A 22,078-nucleotide genomic window follows, 5' to 3' on the forward strand; every position below is an offset into this window, starting at 1 on the left:
CCTTAATCCACCCACGAGTCGCCTTAAACTGAGTTACCGGTATGTTGTGTTTGCGCGCTACCTCCTGTCCCTTAATTTGTAACATTTCATATGATACACTGCAGCCATTGTTACGTATTTCACTGACGTACCTAAACACTTCGTCAGTTATAGGAACCCTGTTTTAGGACCTCTAAACGCGCGTCTAGAAGGGTTTGTGCTTTTTAGCTTGTTTTTTACTTTCCGCCAGTCACGCACCAACTTTTCACTCACAGAAAATTTTCTTTCTGCAGCTCTGTTCCCGTGCTGTTCAGCGAAGGCAATTACGCTTAGCTTGAAGCCCGCAGAATAGTTTCTATATTTACCCATAATCGCTTATAAATGCTTCACACGTTAATGTTTTGCGATATAAATGACTTTCCGTAATTGTTCACTATTAAAACAAATTATTTCTGCAAACACCCAAAACACAAATTAAAAACTTAAATTCTCACGCACACATGTCTACAGTAATCACGTAAATCTGAAACAAATAAATGCATCTGTGATCTGTCCATTCCAGAGCAGCCAATACTGTTAGGCAGCAAGGAAGCATGCAACAATTTATCAGTTTAGCTCGTTGGTTGCGACACACTACTGCGCTTGCGCAAAGCTCGCAAACCGGAGCTCTAGCTAGCGCGGTGTAGATCTACTGTATAGTTGACTGCTCTCTTTGGTTGACTGTATTCCGAGACATCAGTAACAAACATTCATTTTTTTCAATTTCTTTTAAACATACGGTAATTAGGTTAATATTTCTTCCCAGTTATTGATGATTTTACATTACATTACTGACGAGTTTATAAAATAAAACTTTAATAGCATTGGATAATAATTATCTTGACTACTTGGATAAAAGTTTTCATCCCATGCCCGGACGCTTATGACGTAGTAGTAAGATAAGAGTCTAGCGATGACAACTGAGACATCGTAAATAATTCGGCTGAATAATTCCGTGGAAATCTGTGTTATCGTCTTGGATTTCACTTCGTGCGCAATAACACAGGAGCCGGCCCCATGGTGTAGGGGTAGCGTGCTTGCCTCTTACTCGGAGGCCTCGGGTTCAATTCACGGCCGGGTCAGGGAATTTTACCTGTATCTGAGGGCTGGTTCGAGGTCCATTCAACCTACCTAGCCGGTATTTCCTGGCGACGTTGCCGATAAGCGATAACTTACAGCCTTACGTATTTCAAATGGGAACTCATAATATGTAGGTGGTGAATAAATAGTACACTGTCTCACGACCACGTTGTCAAACTGCCGATAGCCTACCGGTAAGCATAATATGTAGGTGGTGAATAAATAGTACACTGTCTCGCGACCACGTTGTCAAACTGCCGATAGTCTACCGTAAGCCATGCGTCGTACATATACCGGTATTATTTATTTATACATTGTGCAACATGTCGCAAACGTGACTGTGTTGCCAAATTGCCCATAAACCATACACGTATTTAAATTGCGCATTCATGTGCAACTTACGTTGCAGTTCCATTTACCTTTTAACCAGATTAGTGAACAAAATTTGGACGTGCGACGATTATGTAATTAAAGGTTTAAAGTCCGATTTTTGTATTGAAAATAAAGGATGCGACGATTATGCCGTGAAATACGGTAGTCCAACTCAAACATATAAATAAATACCAGTATATGTACGACACATGGCAATTAGAGTATGGGCTGGCTGAGTGGCTCAGACGGTTGAGGCGCTGGCCTTCTGATCCCAACTTGGCAGGTTCGATCCTGGCTCAGTCAGGTGGTATTTGAAGGTGCTTAAATACGTCAGCCTTGTGTCGGTAGATTTATTGGCACATAAAAGAACTCCTGCGGGACTAAATTCTGGCACTTTGGCATCTCTGAAAACCGTAAAAGTAGTTAGTGGGACGTAAAGCAAATAACATTATTTATTATTAATTAGAGTATGGACCCAGTGTATGGGACCCTCACAAGGATTACTTGATTTGAGAACTGGAAAAAAAGTCCAAAGAAAAGCAGCGCGATTTGTAGTTTGACAACGTGGTCATGAAACAGTGTAAAATTTATTCACCAGTGATATGAGTTTTCATTTGAAATACGTAAAAGGCTGTACGTTATCGCTTGTTGGTATTGTTGCCGGGAAATAACAGTACCACACACACTTGTCTAATAGTACTGTACGGCTTTCAACGCCTTGCAACCAGGAGTACACTGGTATCAGAACGCACAGGCAAACTGCGACAAAATGAGTTACTGAGTATCTAATGCACGAAGGAAAGTTTTAATATTTATATTTGTTCTTGTAACCAGTAAACATCAAATGAATCTTTCCTTTTTTCATTAACACTGTCATGTAATCAGCTGCCATGTAGGCCTACCACATTCTTGTGGTCTGCTGTAATACATAATCGAATATTCTGGTATTGGGAAATTGACGAGTAGGTACATCTCTGCTTGTTCTTGTCACCTGTCAACATCAAATAAGTCTGCCTTTTTTTTTTTTTTTTTTTCCATTAACATTGTCAAGTAATCAACCACATTCCTGTGGTCTGCTGTAATACATAATCGAACATTCTGGTATTGGGAAATTTACGAGTAGGTACATCTCTGTTTGCAACTTTTGTAGTTTGGCCCCTCCATGATGTAGGTTTTTCCCCGTTCCATGGTTTATTAGGTAGGCCTTCTTTCGTGGAAGTATCAACTGATCTGCAATGTACAGATGCATGTGTTTGTTTGTGGGTGATGTGATTACTGCGCTGTAAACATTTGTGTGTGAGAATGTTTTATTTTCATTTTGGTGTGTTCGTAGAAATATATATGTTTTAATACAATAATACTGAACAGTTACCAGCAGTAATTTACATAGCAACACATCAACTTGTGAAGAATTTACTTGTGATCGTGGGTAATTACAGAAACTATTCGGCAGTGGACTTCAAGTTTAATGATTCTCTTCGCTGAAGAGTACGGAAACAGAGCTGAGGAAAGAAAATTTTTCCGTGAGTGAAAGGGTGGTGCGTAACTGCGTTACTGGCGGAAATTAAATGACAAGCTATAAAACGCAAGCTATTCTATATGCGCGTTTGTCAGCTGGAGTGGCAGCTTCGTCTGACGTCACGTGATCACAGCTGATCAACATGGCAGGATTCTGGTCCTCTGAAGTAGTCTCCGCATTGTCGATAACGATGCATTTGGCGAAAGGTGTACCAACATCTCACAAATGTGACTGTGTTGCTAAGCTCCCCATACCCCATACACGTATTTAAATTGCGCTTTCATATGCAATTTACATTGCAGTTCCGTTTACCTTTTAAGGGGCTTGAGGAACAAAATTTGAACATGCGAAGATTAAAGAGGAAATTTTAAAATCCAATTTTTTTTATTGAAAATAATGAATCCGATGATTATGCGGTGAAATTCAGTATTTTAAGAAGTTTGTTACTTAGCACAGCCTTCATCATCCACACATTTTTGACATGTCTTTAAGAAACTATACTTCACTCGTAATCCATATAGCATAATTTTCTTAATTTCCTGGTGGATATTTTGTTTCTATTTTTCTGGTGTGTGTGGATTTGTCTTTACTACACTATTTCGCTGTAGAATATGTGTATAGTTTTGGAATTTTGTTTAGGGCCAGATGGCATCACAAAAACATGGAAGACAACTCATGTGTCAACAGTTTTCTTTATCCTATTGTAAAGAAGAAGGTCATTGTACTCAGCAGCAAGTGTCTGATCTCTGTGTGACATCAGGTGAGACACTAGTGTTGCCATCTTGAGGTACTATAAATGCCTTACCTTGCAGCTAACAGTTAGTGTAGCCCTGGACTCTCGTCATGTGAGGCGTCATTTGAATTGTCTCAGTGAGTTCTACAAGTGTACAACAACCACAAAAAAAAAGAAAATTGTGTTGTGGTGGAGTGCACAAAATTTCTTACTTTTTTAAAATGTCATGACATATGGACAGTAATTCGCTATTATTGAAAACACTTTGAAGATGGTAGAGTAGCTTCCATAAGGTCCAAAATCACCAATGGTGAGTGTGTCGAAAGGCTTATTGGGTGCATCTCAAAGTTAAAGTAGCCCAGGACTGTGAAAAGAGTTCCGTACAATTAGACCTGCAGCTGAGCACATCTACTGCCTCAGTCATGGAAAAATTTCAGCTCGTACTGACTAGATACTTCATTTTGGCAATATCTATCACAGTGGATATATTCTATGTCAAAACCTGCGGCCATGTGACTCCAACACACAGCTCTGTTAGTTGTTTTAACTACCTCAGAGATGAAAGTTACATGGATTGTTGTATAACCTGGAACTTTACACTCAGAAATCTTTTTAATAATAATGCTACTTGCTTTACGTCCCACTAACTACTTTTACGGTTTCTGGAGACCTTGAGGTACCAGAATTTTGTCCCACAGGAGTTCTTTTACGTGCCAGTAAATCTACCGACACGATGCTGACATATTTGAGCACCTTCAAATATTACCGGACTGGGCCAGGATCGAACCTGCCAAGTTGGGGTCAGAAGGCCAGCGCCTCAACCGTCTGAGCCACTCGGCTCAGGAGAAATCTTTTTAAAATCATGTTTGGACTTGACAGATATGAATCATAAACGAACACATGTTGTGCAGTAGTAAATATATTGACCTGTTATATACTTCATGATTTAATACATAAAACATAACAGCACACAATTCTTTGGACAGGGAACTGTACGAAAGAAATGTCTGTGCAAGGCCAGGACAGATGTCTGCATACTTCACATGCATAGAACCTGGCAGACAGCTGTAGTTTTGCTGATATGAAATGCGGACATCTTTATCTTAAAAAGATAACTAATTTTTAGTAATTGATCAGATGTGAAAACTTTTCCCTAACCTGTGAAAGTGTGTGTTCATACACTACAAAGAAGTTAATTTCTCTGTAATAGAATAAATAAATTAATAAATTAGTACCACACAACCTCTTTTTACATGAGTAATATTAGATGCTTGGATACTTATCCTTTTCAGTAGAATACTTCTATTTTTTTCTTTTCATATCCGTCGTCATTGTTTGAGATGTTCTGAATTGTGTTCTGTTAGGGACTAGGTTCTGGCATTGGGGAGACGGAATCTGCTCTACAGGTTCGTAAACGTGATCACATCTCACACTTCATCTTACGTCTTGCCTACTGCCGTTCTGATGAATTGCGACGATGGTTCATCGCTCGAGAAGTGGAGCTGTTCCGTTTAAGATTCCTGTCCTTGAATACTGAAGGAGTTAAGTCATTCCTACAAAAGAATAATTTGGATTACATACCGGTAAGTAAACTAGATGTTAATACTTATAAGAGTGATAGCTTTCAATTTCTAATCGCTTGTAAGTGTGTTAGCTTTCAATTTCTAATCACTCGATTGCATGTCAAAAGCCTGGATTCAATTCCATGCCTCTCCAAAGTGATGAAATGGAGTGAGGGCATATGATGCTGTTGATGGTGATTCGTCCATCGGATGGGGGCATTAAGCCTTGATTAGATCCCTTGGTGCTATGTGATAAGAGTAGGCTTTGTGCTGGCACTGGGTTTCACGCTCTCCCTTCATACTATCATATATATATATCACATCATTTATTTCATCTCATTAACTCCTCATATGAGTTTGACATGAGGAAGGGCATCCTGTCGTAAAAACTCACCATGAAGGTTCATCTCACTTCACACCTTCCCTGTGGAGAAATGGGTCAAGGGTTGGACCTACGTATGTACTTGTTAGAGTGTTATCCTTGTTATCAATTTTTTAATGTATACTGTCCTTCCTTAAGTTGGAAGAAAATCTTATAAAATCAAGAGGATTTCCATTTCTTGCAATGATAAAATATTCATATTCTTAAATGCAACAGTAAAATTAAATGAATTATTCTTCAACTATGCTATTTTGCTAGCAGAGTGAGTAGGCCCACCAAGTGGTGTTTTTTCTCTTTTTTTCCTACGGGAGCATATTTCTTGTTTAAAACCTTTCATTCTTATGGCATTGTACAGTTAACATTATTTTATGTTCTGAACTATAAATTTATTTATTAAGTAGGATGCTTTCTTTCAAAATAAATGGTACTTTTGATTCGTTATCATCACTGCCATCACCATTAGAAGAACTGTTAGTTTCTCATACGATATCATCTTTAAAAGTATCCAACATACATGAAATTTCTCTAAACTTGACAACATACCTACATATTCATTACAATATACAGGGTGTCCGAGAAGTGCCCGTACCCCTTGTTTCATATATACCCCCTAGTTTCATATTATAGTGAAGTACTTACATATAAAAACTATGAATCCAGGGAATCTGTGTGTGCACCATCATGCCTTACAGAGTTCTATCTGTCTCCAAGTCCTCATTGACATCTTGCGGAACATCTTGGGAGTTATGGAACGAAAAGCTTTCTCCACACTTTGGCGCAATTCTTCATTACAGTAGTCGTGTACCGACGTTGAGCCACATGGGACTTGATTATTCCCCATAATGAATTGTCTCGCATGGTAAGGTCCGGGCTTCGTGGTGGCCATTTCAACAGGGCTGGAGATGTTGGTGAGCCATGGGCAATCCAGCGGCCTTGAAATTGTTCATCAAGGAACTCGCGCACCTGAATAGCAAAATGTGCTGGAGCCCCATCCTGCTGTAACCACACATGACCCATGATTCCCTTGTCTTGAAGCTGAGGTATTAACCAAGATTGTAACATGTGCAAATAAGATTTTCTATTCACATACCCATCAAAATAATATGGTCAGCACAAGTGACGTGATGATATCCTGGCCCATATCATAACATGAGGGGGGGTTCCTTTCCAACTCTTGCACATAATGAGGATTTTCCTTAGACCAGAAAACCACATTCCTCCTATGTGAACTGCGATATATCGCACATTTATCAGAAAATAACAATCTTGAGCGAGACACGGCAGTTGGGAATTGTGCCAACAAAGCATGGCAGGCTGCAACTCGTTGTTCCATGTCATTGTCAGATAATTCATTCACATGCATCGGCCTAAATCCTTTCATTTTCAAATCTCTTTTAATATGGTCATGCATTGTTGACCGCGGTACTTGAAGTTCAGCTGCTCTTTTTGCGAATGGATTTCAATGGAGACTGCTCAATTGATTGAGCAATGGCGGCACACGTTTCTTCCCGCGTCTCCTTACGTCCACTATGCGACCTGTCTTTGACACTGCCTGAAGCAAACGCACGTTTCTCCCAATCAAGCAGAGTAGCTTTACGAGGTGGGAGTTTGCCAAAGCGATCTCTAAATGCACTCATTATCACTGTCATTGTTTGCCCTGTATGTGCTCGTTCGTGCACCCACACACGCCACTAATCGCTCCTCAACAGTGTAGCTGTGTCCGCTCAAGTCCACCATGACTTAACAACTGAAATGAGATTGACAACAACTCTAGCAGCAGGGATACCAATACCAATAAAACAGCTATTGAATTCCCCAATTATACAAACTCAATTGTCCATGCGATAATATAAAAAAAAAATAATATGAAACTAGGGGTACGGCGACTTCTCGGACACCCTGTATTTCAAATTATGTGACTAGAACATAAGCTCCCTCTGTGAATCAGTGGTAGAGTATCAGCCTCTGGATCTCAAGATCATACACTCAAACCCGACAGACGCAGTCTATTTTTGAGGGCGGAAAAGTCCATTCAGCACTCTATGTCGTCCGTCAACATATGAAAGATCTCTTGGTGACCCATTCGGTTTCCTTTTTTTCTTTTTCTAAAGATTATAAAGGTTTTTTTAGCTCTTATAAGCATCTTATGTGTATTAGAGGAGAAATATATATCCACTGTTATATATGCCCTTTCATGCTTGGCCGTTCTCACATAGAAATGAACCACTGAAGCTTATTCTGCCTGCTTTAAATGGGGAAGCTAGCTCTTCTTGCTACTTTGATGTAGATTATTCATTTGCGAGCTCTCTCGTTGACATTCGAAGGCGATATTGGAGTTGATTAGTAATACCCATCGATTGCTGTTCTCTAAAAAAAAATCTAACTGAAAGAGGATAACACGTTTACGTAATACAAAGCGTAAATAATGTGGCCGATGGCAGTTTTTAACTCATTAAAAATACTGAAATAAACGACCTCTTAATTTTTATGTTATATACGGAAATTAAGTAAGAATGTGATACACCTCAAGATATGGCAGAGTACATCTCTGATTTCAGAAGATAGTTCATATCATCTTGCGTCTAGTTAAATTTCGAAAAGGCTATTTACACGTAAATTTTTTGCGAGGAGGTTATCGTTTCTCTACATGCGTTTCAAATATGTTTTCATGATACATATGCGGTTAGGTTAGGTGACGCCGTTTGAAGAAGAAAACTGAAGTGTTTGCCACAGAAACCTCTGGAGTGATGCCATATTTCTCTGAATCCAAGACTTTTTTTTCCCCTCTCAGAATCTCATGCGAAAACTCAAGGGCTGTCTTGCATTTGCGGTCTAACAGTAAATTAATGGATACCAATGGCTGCTTCTTTTCACCTCCGCATGCGCATGCACACACGAAACTCGTTGGCAATAAACGACCGCCTCTTTATTATACATTGCTAGCTGCGACAACCGGTTGTACAGTGCCTGTGAGTAACATTACTGGATCTCGGGAAATAGTGAAGAGAGAATGACGTTCTGTTAGCCTCTATAAAAACGTTTCTCTAATCTGCAGAATGGCATCAGAACATGCGAGCCTTCGAATTCTTTGAAAGGCCGGCTTCTCAGTGGCAAAGTTATAATGCGTCTATTGTACTTGACGCTTAGTAAAATGAAGTTTTATAGACAGCAGAAATATTTTCGTGATGGATAGTCGTATTGTAAAAATACGTGGAAAAGGTATTGCTGGCAAATTTTCAATGGGTACTCGTCTATATTATGATGCCAATTTTAAATTAGTGGTTATTAAACACTCGAAAATGAGGAATAAGTATGCAGCCGCAGGAAAAAATGGCATAGGCCTAACTAAAGTTAATATTTGGCGTTAGCATGAAGAGAAAGAGCTAAGAAAATGCATACTGTACAAAAAATACATTCAGTGGTCTGCAACAAGGACGCTATAAAGAAATCGAAGATGAAATTGTGAGGTATGTGCACGAAAAACGCAAGGGCGAATGGCCATACCATGGTGCAATAAACTCGTTCGTTGACTTTCAACGTCCGCGATTAGGCCTATACATCGCTGGCCGCTGAATTTGGCCGAACTCGGCAAGCGAGACGTGCGTGTAGCGGTAGCCGGTTATATCTGATGCTGAGTAAAAGTAACAGTTTTATAGACAGCAAGAATAATTTCCTGATGGATCACCGTATGTAGAGGCGCATGGAATAGCTATTGCCAGCAAATTTTCAACAGCTTCTCTTTGGTATTATGATGCCAATTTTAAGTTAATGGTTGTTAAACCTGCAGAAATAAAGAATAATTGTGCAGCTGCAAAAAAATATATATATATATACGGCATGACGAAAGCCAATGTTTGCATCTAAACATGTGTAGGCTGACTGTACAACAAAGGTATTCATATGAAGTTACAAAGTACTTTTTGATCCTGATTTCAGTTTTTTGAAGGAAAAAGTGGGGTTCGTCTAGGATGTGGAGAAATACGGTACTATATTTTTTCAGAATGAAATTAAACATACACTTTCACGTAGTATCGGATTTCGAAAAATAACAAACAAGTAAGCCGTAGTGTGGATATCATCTGCGGAAACGCAAGTTTTGAACAAACTGATTGCCATTTCATACCGATTTTAATGTGTATGGCAGTTTTTTCTGACTTTTATACAAAAATCGGATGTAACGACAATCCGCTATAGTGAGTAAATTTTTCGCTATTATAGATTCTCGCTATAACGGACTTGTACTGTACTTATAATTTAATAACACACTCAATTACTATAAAAGGAATTTACCACAAGCAACTTTTGAATGTTTTCCGATAATAATCTTGTTCTCCTGCCATACAGAATGTTTTTATACTGAGAGAAAGATCTCTCAACATTACATGAAGTGATTGGTCAAAACTTCAATGAAGCCACTTCATCTGGTTTTAGTTCAGTTGTTCGATCTATCTCACCTCGTAGCATCCTGCTACTTTTACCATCGCTTTCCATCCTGGGTTCCGCTGCATGACCCTATCGAACCTTTTGCTGACAGCGACTACCTTCCCAGAGGTTCGGTCAAAACTTCCCAACTTCTTCCACAATCCTAAAAGACTCCACCAGGGGCATGCCACTCTTTTCCAACACGGTGATTGCTCACGGCAGCTTGTTGATGTTTGAAGATGCTCCTGTTTATGCAGGGGAATGTTAGCTCCCACCATTGCAATGCATAGATCTGAAGTAAATTGCTGTTGGTCACTGTTCACAGTTGACTGATAGGCTGAGTTTCTATATTCGTGTCAGATGCATCGCAGTATTGCTATGTCGATCTATATGGTACTTTTTTCACATTTGATCTGAAAAGTAATAAAATTGATTTAAGTTACAATGTTCCTATATCTTACATTTCTACAGTTGTGCTAATTGGCAATAATGCTTAGTATGTATCGTGCATTTGTTTAATAAAGAAAAGACTATTAGAAATGATATTTCCAGAAGTAGAAAACTTTAAAGTAGGAACGAGGGAATTCGTAATCTACATGGAAATATGTCCTCAAAGACTTTTCCGTTATAATTTGGCAGTATCATGTTGAGTTCACCGGGTGAAAAGAAAAATAGAAATGACGCAAAACTATACCTGAGTAGTGTAGAGGAGAGATCCTTCCTTTATGCTTGCTGGGGACCCACCAAGCTGCCCCTCGCAGTATTCTTAAATAGAAGAATTAAAACGGCGGCACTATAAATCTCAGATTTGTGAACATTTTGTTTGTTGCTATTCGCCGGCTTTGTTCAGCCGGGTCAGCTGTCATGAAGACTATTTTCTGTTACCTGCAATAGATCGTGCATCATGTGTGCCCACAAGGCTGCCAGCCTCATTGAAAATAAGAAAACTGCGTAATTTGAAATTGTCATGGTATGCTCCCAAAACCTTGCATTTTGTCACAATTTAGCAAGACTCTTAAGGGATGCTAGAGGCTCGTTGGCAGCTTCACGCTCCTAACCTGGGAGCTTACACCCCCTCAGACTTTCTTTGCTTGCCCCCACCACAGCAGTTACTAACCAGACCTCACCAGTTCAGACCAGCGGCCTTTTCACTGGTCTTGTAAAGATAGTCTTTGCAGTCTTGTAAAACACACTGTAATATCGTCCAAGCCATGCCATGTAGTATGTCTAGCCTCTGTGAGATCATCCTAACTGCACCACATTAGATCTGCAACCTACTGTATGTTTCGCGAAGGCTTAGTGGAAACGTAATAGAGTTCATCAGAGCCTACACATAATGCTGGTGAAAGTTATTCACGATTTTAAAAAATGGATTTCAGTTTTAAATCTCCATTTTCACGGGAAATGAATCACAGTTCAAAATACCAGACTAGAGACTAGAGACCACCAGCGTTCTAACTCCTCGTTCAGTAATTAAATAATTATTTTCATTTTAGCAATATAAATGATCGAAAGTTCATGACTAATATAGCATTGCAACAAAAAAACGTTCCACAATACATAAATAAATAGGACTATAAATGCTACAATCAAATGCGTTTGTAGTTCTCAATCACAAAAAAATAAAAGGAACAAACGAACTTACCTTCTTACAGCAAGATTGGTGGAAGACTACCCTTTCATCCGTCATGAAATTGGGATCCCCTGTGATTCATTGCTTCAGCCTGTAGGACTTCGACGACTTTTTCTTTGGGCATTACCGCAGACACATTTTTTCACAATAAATCACAACACGTTCTGAAGATAAAGCGTACGTGTACAACAGTTTGCATCGTGGTGCAGGTATAGGGGATATGGGTTGTGCTACATAGTTTGATGCTGATTTGTTCTCGCATATGTCTTAGGAGGCTGCTGAAGTCTTCCAGGTCACATTGTTCCTGTTTCTCCTGATGGAAATTTCCCAAGAACAATTTCTGGTGACTTCCGAGAATTCCCATTTTTTGTTCGTGGGGAAAACAGATATTGAGAAATAAGAAGATAATTCTGTAGAGCACATCAGCTACAATATAATGCATTGGAAGAAAACTGGCTTTTTTAAAATACTGTCAAAAGGCATCAAATAGGCAATTATACTCAAAATAGGCACAGACCCCTGAAATAGGCATTTATAGGCACAATAAAACCAAAGAAATCTAGCTAAGAATACCCTAAAACGGATTTATATCTCAAAAGCCTACTTTTCTGAATACAGGAATAAAATAGGCAAATAGGCAAATTCCTGTCTCTACATATCACACATTATATATAACACAGTGACTGAAAACAGAACTGACAACTGAACTCAATCACCAAACTACCAGTAAGCATTACAGCAGTACACAAACATTATTCCAGCCAAAAGAATATGAACTTGCATCTTGTTGGCTTGTTCAATCAAGTTGCCTGATTCATTGTTGCAGGTAATTTATTGTAATCTGACCCTAAAAAATATAAACTGCAGTACTATTTGGATGGCCAGGTGTGAAAAAGTTCGACTATTAATTTATTTGTATCTGTCTCAGAAATGAACAAAGTATTTGGGCTGCTTATGACCAGCAGGCATTTCGTTGAGGTCGGTTTGGCCTCTGACCGCGGTGTGAGGTGGCCGCTTAAAGGAGGGGATTTAAACACACATCTATAGAAACATTAAACGGTTCCAGAGAAATAAGTCCCTTTATTGAGGCAACTGCTAAGTGAAGGTGGCCCATTAGGCAGTTTTCGCTGTAAATCCAAAACAAGAATAATGGAATGCAGTCGAAGAAATGCAGATGATGCAGGAAATACTAAATTAGGAAATACAGACTTCAAAGAGGTAGATGAATATTGTTACTTGAGTAATACACTATTGATAGCTGAAATAAGATAATGCATAATGTAAGTCTAGAAGAAGTAAGGATGGCTGATCTTAGGAAAAGAAATTTGCTCACACTGAACGTAGATATGCATATTAGAAATATATTTTTGAAGATTTACGTGCGAGTGTTAACGTTCTACGGTAATGAACATGAACAGTTACTAGTGCAGAAAGAAGGGAAGCTTTTGAAATATGGTGTTGCAGAAGAATACTGTAGGTTAGGTAGGTGAATCAGTTTACAAGTGAAGAGGTACTGAATCAAGTTAATGAAAGTAGAACGATACGTCAAAATTTGACCAGAGAGAGATAAATTGGTAGGACACATCCTGAGATGACCAGGACTTGTTCATTAGGTTTTTGAAGGAAGTGTAAGCAGTAGGAAGAGTAGGGGTTGACCTAGGCATGAATGTGACAAACAGATTAGAGTAGATGTAGTAGTTACGTAGAAAGTAAAAAGTTAGCACAGGATAGAATTGCATCTTATAAATTTAATTGTTCGGTTCCATATAGACATTAACAATATTAAACCTAATTCATAGAAAGAGTTTATCGTGAGGTTCCACCTATTCAATACTTAATATCTACAATTCACATTTAAGTAGTCATGCGTAAACTAGTACACATTTTGACCTCTTTATGGCCATCGATGAAGAGCAAGCCAATCTATGTGTAGATGGACGTTTAAGATGATGTGCAGATTGTCCTTGCCCTTTAGTGCTTTGTTTTTTGTTTTCACCCTCCTTCCATACTGACCTGTAATTCTGTTTTTCTTGTTATGTGCTCCTTTCAGTATTCCTGACCTATATGTGACTTATACACTGATCAGCCAAAACATTTTGACCATCTACCTAACAGCCGGTACGTCCACATTTGGCCCGGATAACAGCAGCGGTGCATATTGGCATGGAAGCAATGAGGCCTTGATACGTCACTGGAGAGAGTTGGCACCATATCTGCACACGTCACCTAATTCTCGTAAATTCCAAGAAGGGGGGCGATGAGCTCTGATGTCATGTTCAATTGCATCCCAGATGTGTTCGTTCAGGTTAAGATCTGATGAGTTGGGGGGTCGCCACATCAATTGCAACTCACCACTGTGTTCCTCGAACCAGTCCATCACCCTCCTAGCCTTGTGACATGGCGCATTATCTTGTTGAAAAATGTTACTGCCGTTGGGAAATCTGAAGGGGTGTACATGATTTGCAACCGGTATTCGATACTTCTCGGCTGTCATGGTGCCTAGCACAAGTTCCACTGGATCCTTGGATGCCCGTGTGAATGTTCCCCAGAGCATAATTGATCCGCAGCCAGCCTGTCTCCGTCCCGCAGTACAGGTGTCAAGGAGCTGTTCCCCTGGAAAACGGCGAATTCGCACATTCCCATCGACATTATGCAGAAGGTATCACGATTCATCAGACCTTGCAGTTCTCTGTCACTGCGCCAAAGTCCAGTGACAATGGTCACATGCCCATTTCAGTTGTAGTTGCCGATGTCGTAGTGTTAACATTTTAACATTCATGGGTTATCGGCTGCGCAGGTTCATCAATCTGCCCTCGGTCAAACTCACATAGTATCATAAAAAGAAAGAAAGGTTCCACCTAATCAATACTTATTTATTATCACATGTGATGGAATATCACATGTATAATAGGACCGGTTTCGACCTCTTACAAGGTCATCCTCAGCTGCATTAGAATCCTATGTTTGCATTTTGTATTATGCCTCATTCCTAAAAGCTTTATGACATATTCTGAAATTTAACACCATTATGTTGATTACACTTTTGCTAAGAGTTCCAATGTTACAACATAGCTAAAATTATAACAAGTTAAATACTCTTATTACATAATATAATGACCCGATATACACATGTAATTATAAAAAGGATTCATCTTTTCTTTCTAATGCATAATGTAAGAATAATTTACCATAGGCTTTTGCCTATTCAGTTAAAACAAGTTCCATTCTTATTAGAAAGATAAAGTGGTTGAGTTTTACACAAAGTGTATCGGCTAAGGCTTATGCAAATTCAGACTTTTAACTTGCATGTTCATCAGTCTTTTTTAAAACAACATAAGAATGTGCTGTCACTTGTTAATTTAGATTACAAACAGACTTTTGCGTCTAAGCATACTGTGCAATGTTTTAAATACTTTAATGTGTTTATATGTTTGTATAATGGGCAAATTTCACATTATTTCAATGTAATACGTAACGCAAAACAATGCAAGATTTATTGTTATCAACTGTTTTAGACTTTCAGAAGAGCATTTAAGCACGTTCAACCATGTTTGCTAATATTTTAATGTAGGTATGTAATATATTTTATTGAGCCATCAGCATATAATTACACTTGACTGGCGTATTTTACTGTTAATTTGCTGCTGTAATATTCACAAATATCAACAAAGCTCACCTCATACATGACTAAACATTTATAAGAATGGAATGGAACCTTGTAAGAGGTCGAAACCAGTCCTATTTTACATGTGATATTCCATCATATATGTGATAATAAATAAGTATTGATTAGGTGGAACCTTTCTTTCTTTTTATGATATTTGGTGGCTATTAATACTGAACAAAAATGAAATTTATAAATCAAGACAAACTCACATAGATCGCGTGTCTTCCCCGGACAGCACACTCGCTGATATTACATGCACCGTTTGTGTGTCTGATTAGCAGTCATTCCTCATCAGATGACGCTGCCATTGCCTGGACGGGTTTATATCGATAGTAGGTAGGTGGTCATAATGTTCTGGCTGATCATTGTATGATCAAGAAGTTAATATAAAGAACCACCTAATCGATACTTTATTTTTTGCCTCAGGCAAAATTGAATATATATTAACACTTACTGAACATGTTTTGACCACTTAGTGGCCATCTTCAGCTGTATAAAGAAAAAACTAAGATGAAAAAACATTAAGATAATAAGCACAAGTGATGGTCCTTAGACAATTTTTTTAAAGTGTAGATATCATGTAAAATAATATATTTTAGGTTTATTCAAGGAGCTCCCTTCTTAATTAGGTCGCTAGGGTTAGTATTTCGTTTTAAAAAAATGATATTTTCTTAAATTTAGTACTATTTACATGTATTTATTTGTATGTACGAATAGTGTTACTTTATTTTCTTTATTCTGGGATGTTAAATTAGTGAACCTATTTTTCATAATTTAATGAATTGTTATTGTGTTTACAGATCTCTGAAGATGAAAAGAATCACTTGAAGGAAAATCTTTTGGCATCCACTTTCATTGCCACCCCAACCTTCGTAGAAATGACAGACTTCTTTAAAGTTCCATTCTCAGAAGTGCTGGATCTTGTGCGTAGTCGGAAAGTGTATTTGAATTCTGGCTATGCATACATTCCTAGTACAGACCTTTTTTCAGTCATTCAGACCATCTTCAGGACTAATTTATCTCATGCTCTTGTGGTAAGTGGAGGTTTTTATTTGATAATTGATTATGTGAAATAAAGCTCATTAGTGAAATTGTTACATTGTTGCATTTGTGCAATATATATATATATGTATATATTTTTGTTAGCTCCTTATTAAAAAATTCTCATACAATTGAGGATCATAGCTTAGAAGCCTGTTAAGCAATACCATATTTACCAGCTTATATCTCACTATTACATACTCTAAGTATCTTTTGATAGCTAATGTTCATTATCAGTAGTAATGGATAACATTATATAATGTTATGACTGAAGTATTGGAACAAACACACAAGGAACAAACAAGTTTCAAATCAAAGATAGGAGCAGATGACGAGCAATCAGCAGACTTCATTAACTTAACCATTGTGATTTGATTTTGTATTGGTCCCTGTTGACTAAAATGTCTACTCCAATAAATTCACTGTATATTTGAAATTAGCCTTGTCGATGTTCAGTTGGCTAGCATGTTGCCCCAAACTAAGGTCAAGGCCAAGTATGTTTGTGTGTGTGTGAAACAGAATACAGTGGAACCTTGGATTGCGAGCATAATTCATTCCGGCAACATGCTTGTAATTCAAACCGCTCGTAAATCAAAGCAAATTTTCCCATAAGAATCAATTGAAACGCGGATGATTCATCCACAACACAAAAACATTTATTCGTATAACACTTCTAAAACAAAATATAACGTGAAACAAATTAAACTGCACTTTACCTTACAATAGAATCATTGTTGATGTGAGGGAGACGAAAGATGACATGAGAAGAGTTACTGTGTAGCACGAATTTCACTAACGAAATCACTGCTGTCTGTTGGCTCACTGGAATTGTTTTCTTTTCGTGCAACTTTAATGTGGAACCTGTCCAATGACTGTTGCTTTTGTGTCTTTTTGAGGATTTCACGAAAATGTGACATTGCATTGTCATTGAACAGATTCATTGCTCGCACTGCTACAGACTTATTCGGATGGTGTTTTTCTACAAAATTTTTCACCATTTCCCACGTTTTGGACTTTTCTCGAATCTCCGTTGAAGTGAGAGATTCCACTGACTTTTTGTCTTCCTCGGACGAGATCTCCATAACCTCCTCCTGTTGTTCATGATGCAGGTCCATCAGTTCGTTGGTAGTGAGTTCCTGGCTATGTTCTTCCACCAGCTCTTGAATGTCCACGTCATTCACTTCCAGCCCCATGGTCTTCCCCAAGGACACAATTTCATCGATAATCGGCGGCTCATTGTCACCAACAATCCCCTCAAAGTCACATCCAAGAACACAGTCAGGCCACAGCTTTCCCCAGGCAGAACTGAGACTTCTCTTGGTGACCCTATCCCAGGCTTTATCGATGATCTTCAGGCAGTTCACGATGTGGAAATGATTTCTCCAAAACTCTCGGAGGGTAAGGTTTGTTCCTTCGGTCACTTCGAAGCATCGTTGAAATAGTGTTTTGGTGTATAGCTTCTTGAAGTTCAAAATGACTTGCTGGTCCAAAGGCTGGAGAAGTGCAGTAGTGTTGGGAGGAAGGAACTTAACCTTAATGAACTTGAATTCCTCCAGTAAGTCGTCCTCAAGGCCTCAAGGCCTGGAGGATGAGCAGGAGCATTTTCCATAACCAGCAAGACTTTGAGCAGCAGATTACTTTCTGAAGGGTATTTCTTTACTACAGGACCAAAGACCTCATTCATCCATTCAACGAAAAAAATACGAGTGACCCAAGTCTTAGTGTTGAACCTCTACATAACATTTAACTGGCTCTTCTGCACCTTGCATTTCTTGAAGACCCGTGGATTCTCAGAATGATACACAAGCAGGGGCTTTACTTTTAAATCCCTGCTCGCATTATCACACAATAACAGGGTTAAACGGTCTTTCATTGGCTTGTGACCGGGCACTGAATTTTTTTCTGCTGTAATGTAGGTCCTCTTCAGCATCTTTTTTCAAAAAAGTCTCATTTCATCGCAGTTTAAAACTTGCTGTGGCCTCAGCTGCCTTAGCATCCGAACTGGAAGCCTCCCTGTGCCTAACAACACTATGGGTGCCACTTCTCCTCGTAAAGTTATCAAACCATCCCCTACTGGCCTTGAAGCTTTCTTCAACTTCTGTTGACGTATGTGAAGTACATGGTAATTTACTTACGAGGTTGGCGTACAGTGTCCTTGCCTTCTCGCAGATGAAATTCTCGGTCTCAGTATCACCTGCTAGTTGCTTATCATTTATCCAAACAAAATCCAACTTTTCTACATCTTCCAGAACATGTGCCCATTGCTTTGATACTCTTGTGAGTCCTTTTGTTGCATCTACCCCTTTTATTTCTTCATTAATATTGTGCAAACCGTTAACGTAGACTTGTTATAAAATCTCGTGATATCAGCCACTTGCATACCTCGTTCGTGTTTTTCAATCATTTCCTTCCATCGTAATCATCTCCTTCTTTCGACCAAATTCCTTTCTAGCCTTCTTTTCGTTCACTGGGCCCATTGTTGCAGCACAGTTATAACACTAATGAAAGAAACATAACATGTACACTCGTATGGTGTTGACTATGCGAGCCAGGCACGCCAACTTAAGTCCAGCATGGGAGATGATTGCACACACTCTCCCAGGAAAGAGAGAGGCAGGAGGAGGGGAAAACGTAGGTACACGTGACGCTCGTATTGCGGAACCTCACTCGCTTATCAAGTTACAGTTTATTTTAAATGTTTGCTCGTCTTACAAAACACATGTAGACCAAGTTACTCGCATTCCAAGGTTTCGCTGTATTAATTTATTGAGGAGTGAGAAACTACCACTCGAGGGAGTGTTCGACTACAGATGGTTATATAGGGAAGTAACCGCAACATTTAGCAGACACAAACTCTGGGTTGGAAGATTTCAGCATTTTTACAAGACTCCGATTTTAATAAATTGATTCTTTTTAGGTAGGGACCTGAAAAATTAGCATCTATTTGTTTCAAAATTAGCCTCTATTTTTTCCAAAATTAGCATCTATTTACAAAGTTAAAATAATCGCAGGGTATTATTAATTTTAACAATTCCAAGTTTGACGTGCCATTATTGTCCTTAGTTCACACAGATTACAAATTCATTGTTCAACGAAAGCATTGTCAGTACTTCAGCATTGCTTTTTTTTCTGTCTGTAACCACTGTGTTGTAATGAGACAACACGCGCTCGCTCTCTACGTTGTTCGTTAGGGTCCACAACAACTCAAGACAGTATTTAGCAAATATGCTGAACTCTGTCTGAACTGCAGTTAATACTAGCATGACATCACATTTTTCACTTTCTTTCATCTGGGTTTGAATTGCATGTTTCAGAGAACACTAACCAGACCAGACATAATTTCATGGGAGATCTGTTACTCCAAACAATTTCTCAGGCTCATCTAATTTATCAGTGTTATTCAAAATTATATTTTTTGGATACAAAGCTTGAGAAATTGACACAAAATGCTTATGGTTGGGATATTTAGCTTTCTATGTGGCTAGCTTGCACTGTGAAGAATGAGCAGCTATGACAAATATGTCTCTACATGCAGCCTGCTGTAGAGGAATGAGCTTCATCAAAGCATCATTAGTTGTTGCAGAAAAATTCCCCTCACAATTGAAGATAAAACTGGCATCAAGTTTATGCAGTTTGAGAGAGAGGAGATGAGAGGTAGGATACAGAGACCCTTCAGGTTCAGTAAGGAGATCAACCAATCCACCTGCATGATCTGTGACAAAAACCATCTGGGACTGTAGCCTATTCACTTCTCGGTCACTCAGATCAGTCAGGTACTTAAATTTTTTTTTATATTTTTTTTTGCTATTGGCTTTACATCGCACTGACACAGATATGTCTTATGGCGATGATGGGGCAGGAAAGGGCTAGGACTGGGAAGGAAGCAGCCGTGGCCTTAATTAAGGTACAGCCCCAGCATTTACCTGGTGTGAAAATGGGAAACCACGGAAAACCATTTTCATTGCTGCCGACAGTGGGGTTCGAACCTACTATCTCCTGAATACTGGATATTGGTCGCACTTAAGCGACTGCAGCAATCGAGCTCAGTCACGTACTTAATACCACAGTTGTTGACGTCTTTCAAATCAGACATCTTGAAAAATGTATCATCATCAGTAAAGTAAGCACTCAGATAGAAGACAGCCTGAAACCAGCTATTCCATCGGGTTATGACAGGTGCAGGAAAAAACTTTGCTTCCTTTGAAGCACCATACTTTGATGTTAAGAATTGTAAATTATTTTATTTTCGCTGTCTTGTATTAAAAAATGCAGACTTTACCATTACAACCACATGATTTAAATCTGTCATCACTGCGACCCAACTGTTGCCAATCAAGCTGATCTTATGTGCCCCGCACTGTACATGCATTAAATGATCCCCTGTGACCACACTTAATGTTCATAACACCAGGTCATATACGGGGCACTGTCACTAACAAACACTTCAACTGCATCATATGGTACACTGTAACTGTGCAGAGCTTTTAAAGCAGCAAAAGAGCAGTTTGTACCATTTCCTGCATCAAGTTAGTTCACAGAAACAACGTGCAGCTCACTTTTCGATCCAGCTGGGACTTGGAATATGATGATAAAAACACAACGGTCCATTCTATCTGTAGATTCGTCACAGAGTATGTTGATGTTCTTCCCCACTAGAGCCTGTGCTGTTTTTAATGGTGGTCAGATGCAACTTCTAGAAAGGAAGAAAGACCTTGAATTATAACAAAATAATTTAAAATCACTGGATCAGTTGGGTACAGGTAAGATAGTTTGATATGGAAATCGTACTCAAATTCGGTATCCTTCGATTTTGCGCATGGTTCCGATGTTGTAATACCTAAATCGTACCCGATCAATGAAATAAAATCTTACCAGTAAACATATTTTACGTAGAGTTCTCACACATGGCAGCTCTTCATGTGAAAACTCAGTAATCCAGGCTCTTAGCTCTTTGCTTTCCAGCTTATGTAGAGGTATATTTGCATTGGCAAATACTTCAACTGTGCGTTTCGAGAAGTTATCTCTGGAAATTATTCGTCGTTTACAACTATCTAACTGTGTAAGCACAGAAGATTGCTTTCTTTGAGACGTACTAGCAGCAGGGGTTGAACTTTCGTTATCACGTCTCTTACCCACGTGTTTTTCAGATTTAACATGTTTCACAATGCATCCTTTTTTTTCCCACCCAACTTGGCAAAACTTGCAAAACACTGTCACTGAATCTGTAGCATATAAACCATCCTCTGCATATTGCTGAGCCCTTTCGTGCGCTTTTTTTGTCATGCGCCCTGTAACCTAAACGATCGCTCGACTTTCTACTATTCACTAGTTTCAGTTTTGAACAACTGGAAAACAACGCTGCATCTATCTCGTTATTTCCATGACACTCAATTTACATTTCAATAATAATCAATACCGATCTTATTCTCGTTGCTATTCCCATTGTAAATATCAATTAAAGTCGGCAAGCAGCAATCGATTGGCTACTTCTCTTCATCGATCGAAACGGCCGAAAGATTTATGCATCATATTTTGAGTATTTCAGACAATTTTGCAGAAATATGTTGTTTTTGATAGTAAAAAAGCACATTTGTGCAGAATTCGCACCAAAATCGCATATTCATACCTATTTCGCATTCTGGGTTACAA

At 38.8% G+C, this 22,078-nt stretch overlaps 1 protein-coding gene across 2 annotated transcripts in view; it reads left to right on the plus strand.

The window, feature by feature from the left end:
* Prim2 (DNA primase subunit 2) overlaps positions 1–22,078 on the plus strand; it is a 127,724-nt gene that overhangs the window by 35,841 nt on the left and 69,805 nt on the right. The window contains exons 4-5 of one of the 2 annotated variants that reach the window (XM_067150809.2): positions 5,087–5,305; positions 16,189–16,422. In XM_067150809.2, the coding sequence (XP_067006910.2) occupies positions 5,087–5,305; positions 16,189–16,422 (453 nt within the window). The remainder of the gene's footprint in view (positions 1–5,086; positions 5,306–16,188; positions 16,423–22,078) is intronic. The other variant, XM_067150810.2, reaches the window with a different exon arrangement.

The sequence above is a fragment of the Anabrus simplex genome, chromosome 7 (assembly GCF_040414725.1).
Source record: "Anabrus simplex isolate iqAnaSimp1 chromosome 7, ASM4041472v1, whole genome shotgun sequence".
In the NCBI taxonomy this organism is placed as follows: domain Eukaryota; kingdom Metazoa; phylum Arthropoda; class Insecta; order Orthoptera; family Tettigoniidae; genus Anabrus; species Anabrus simplex.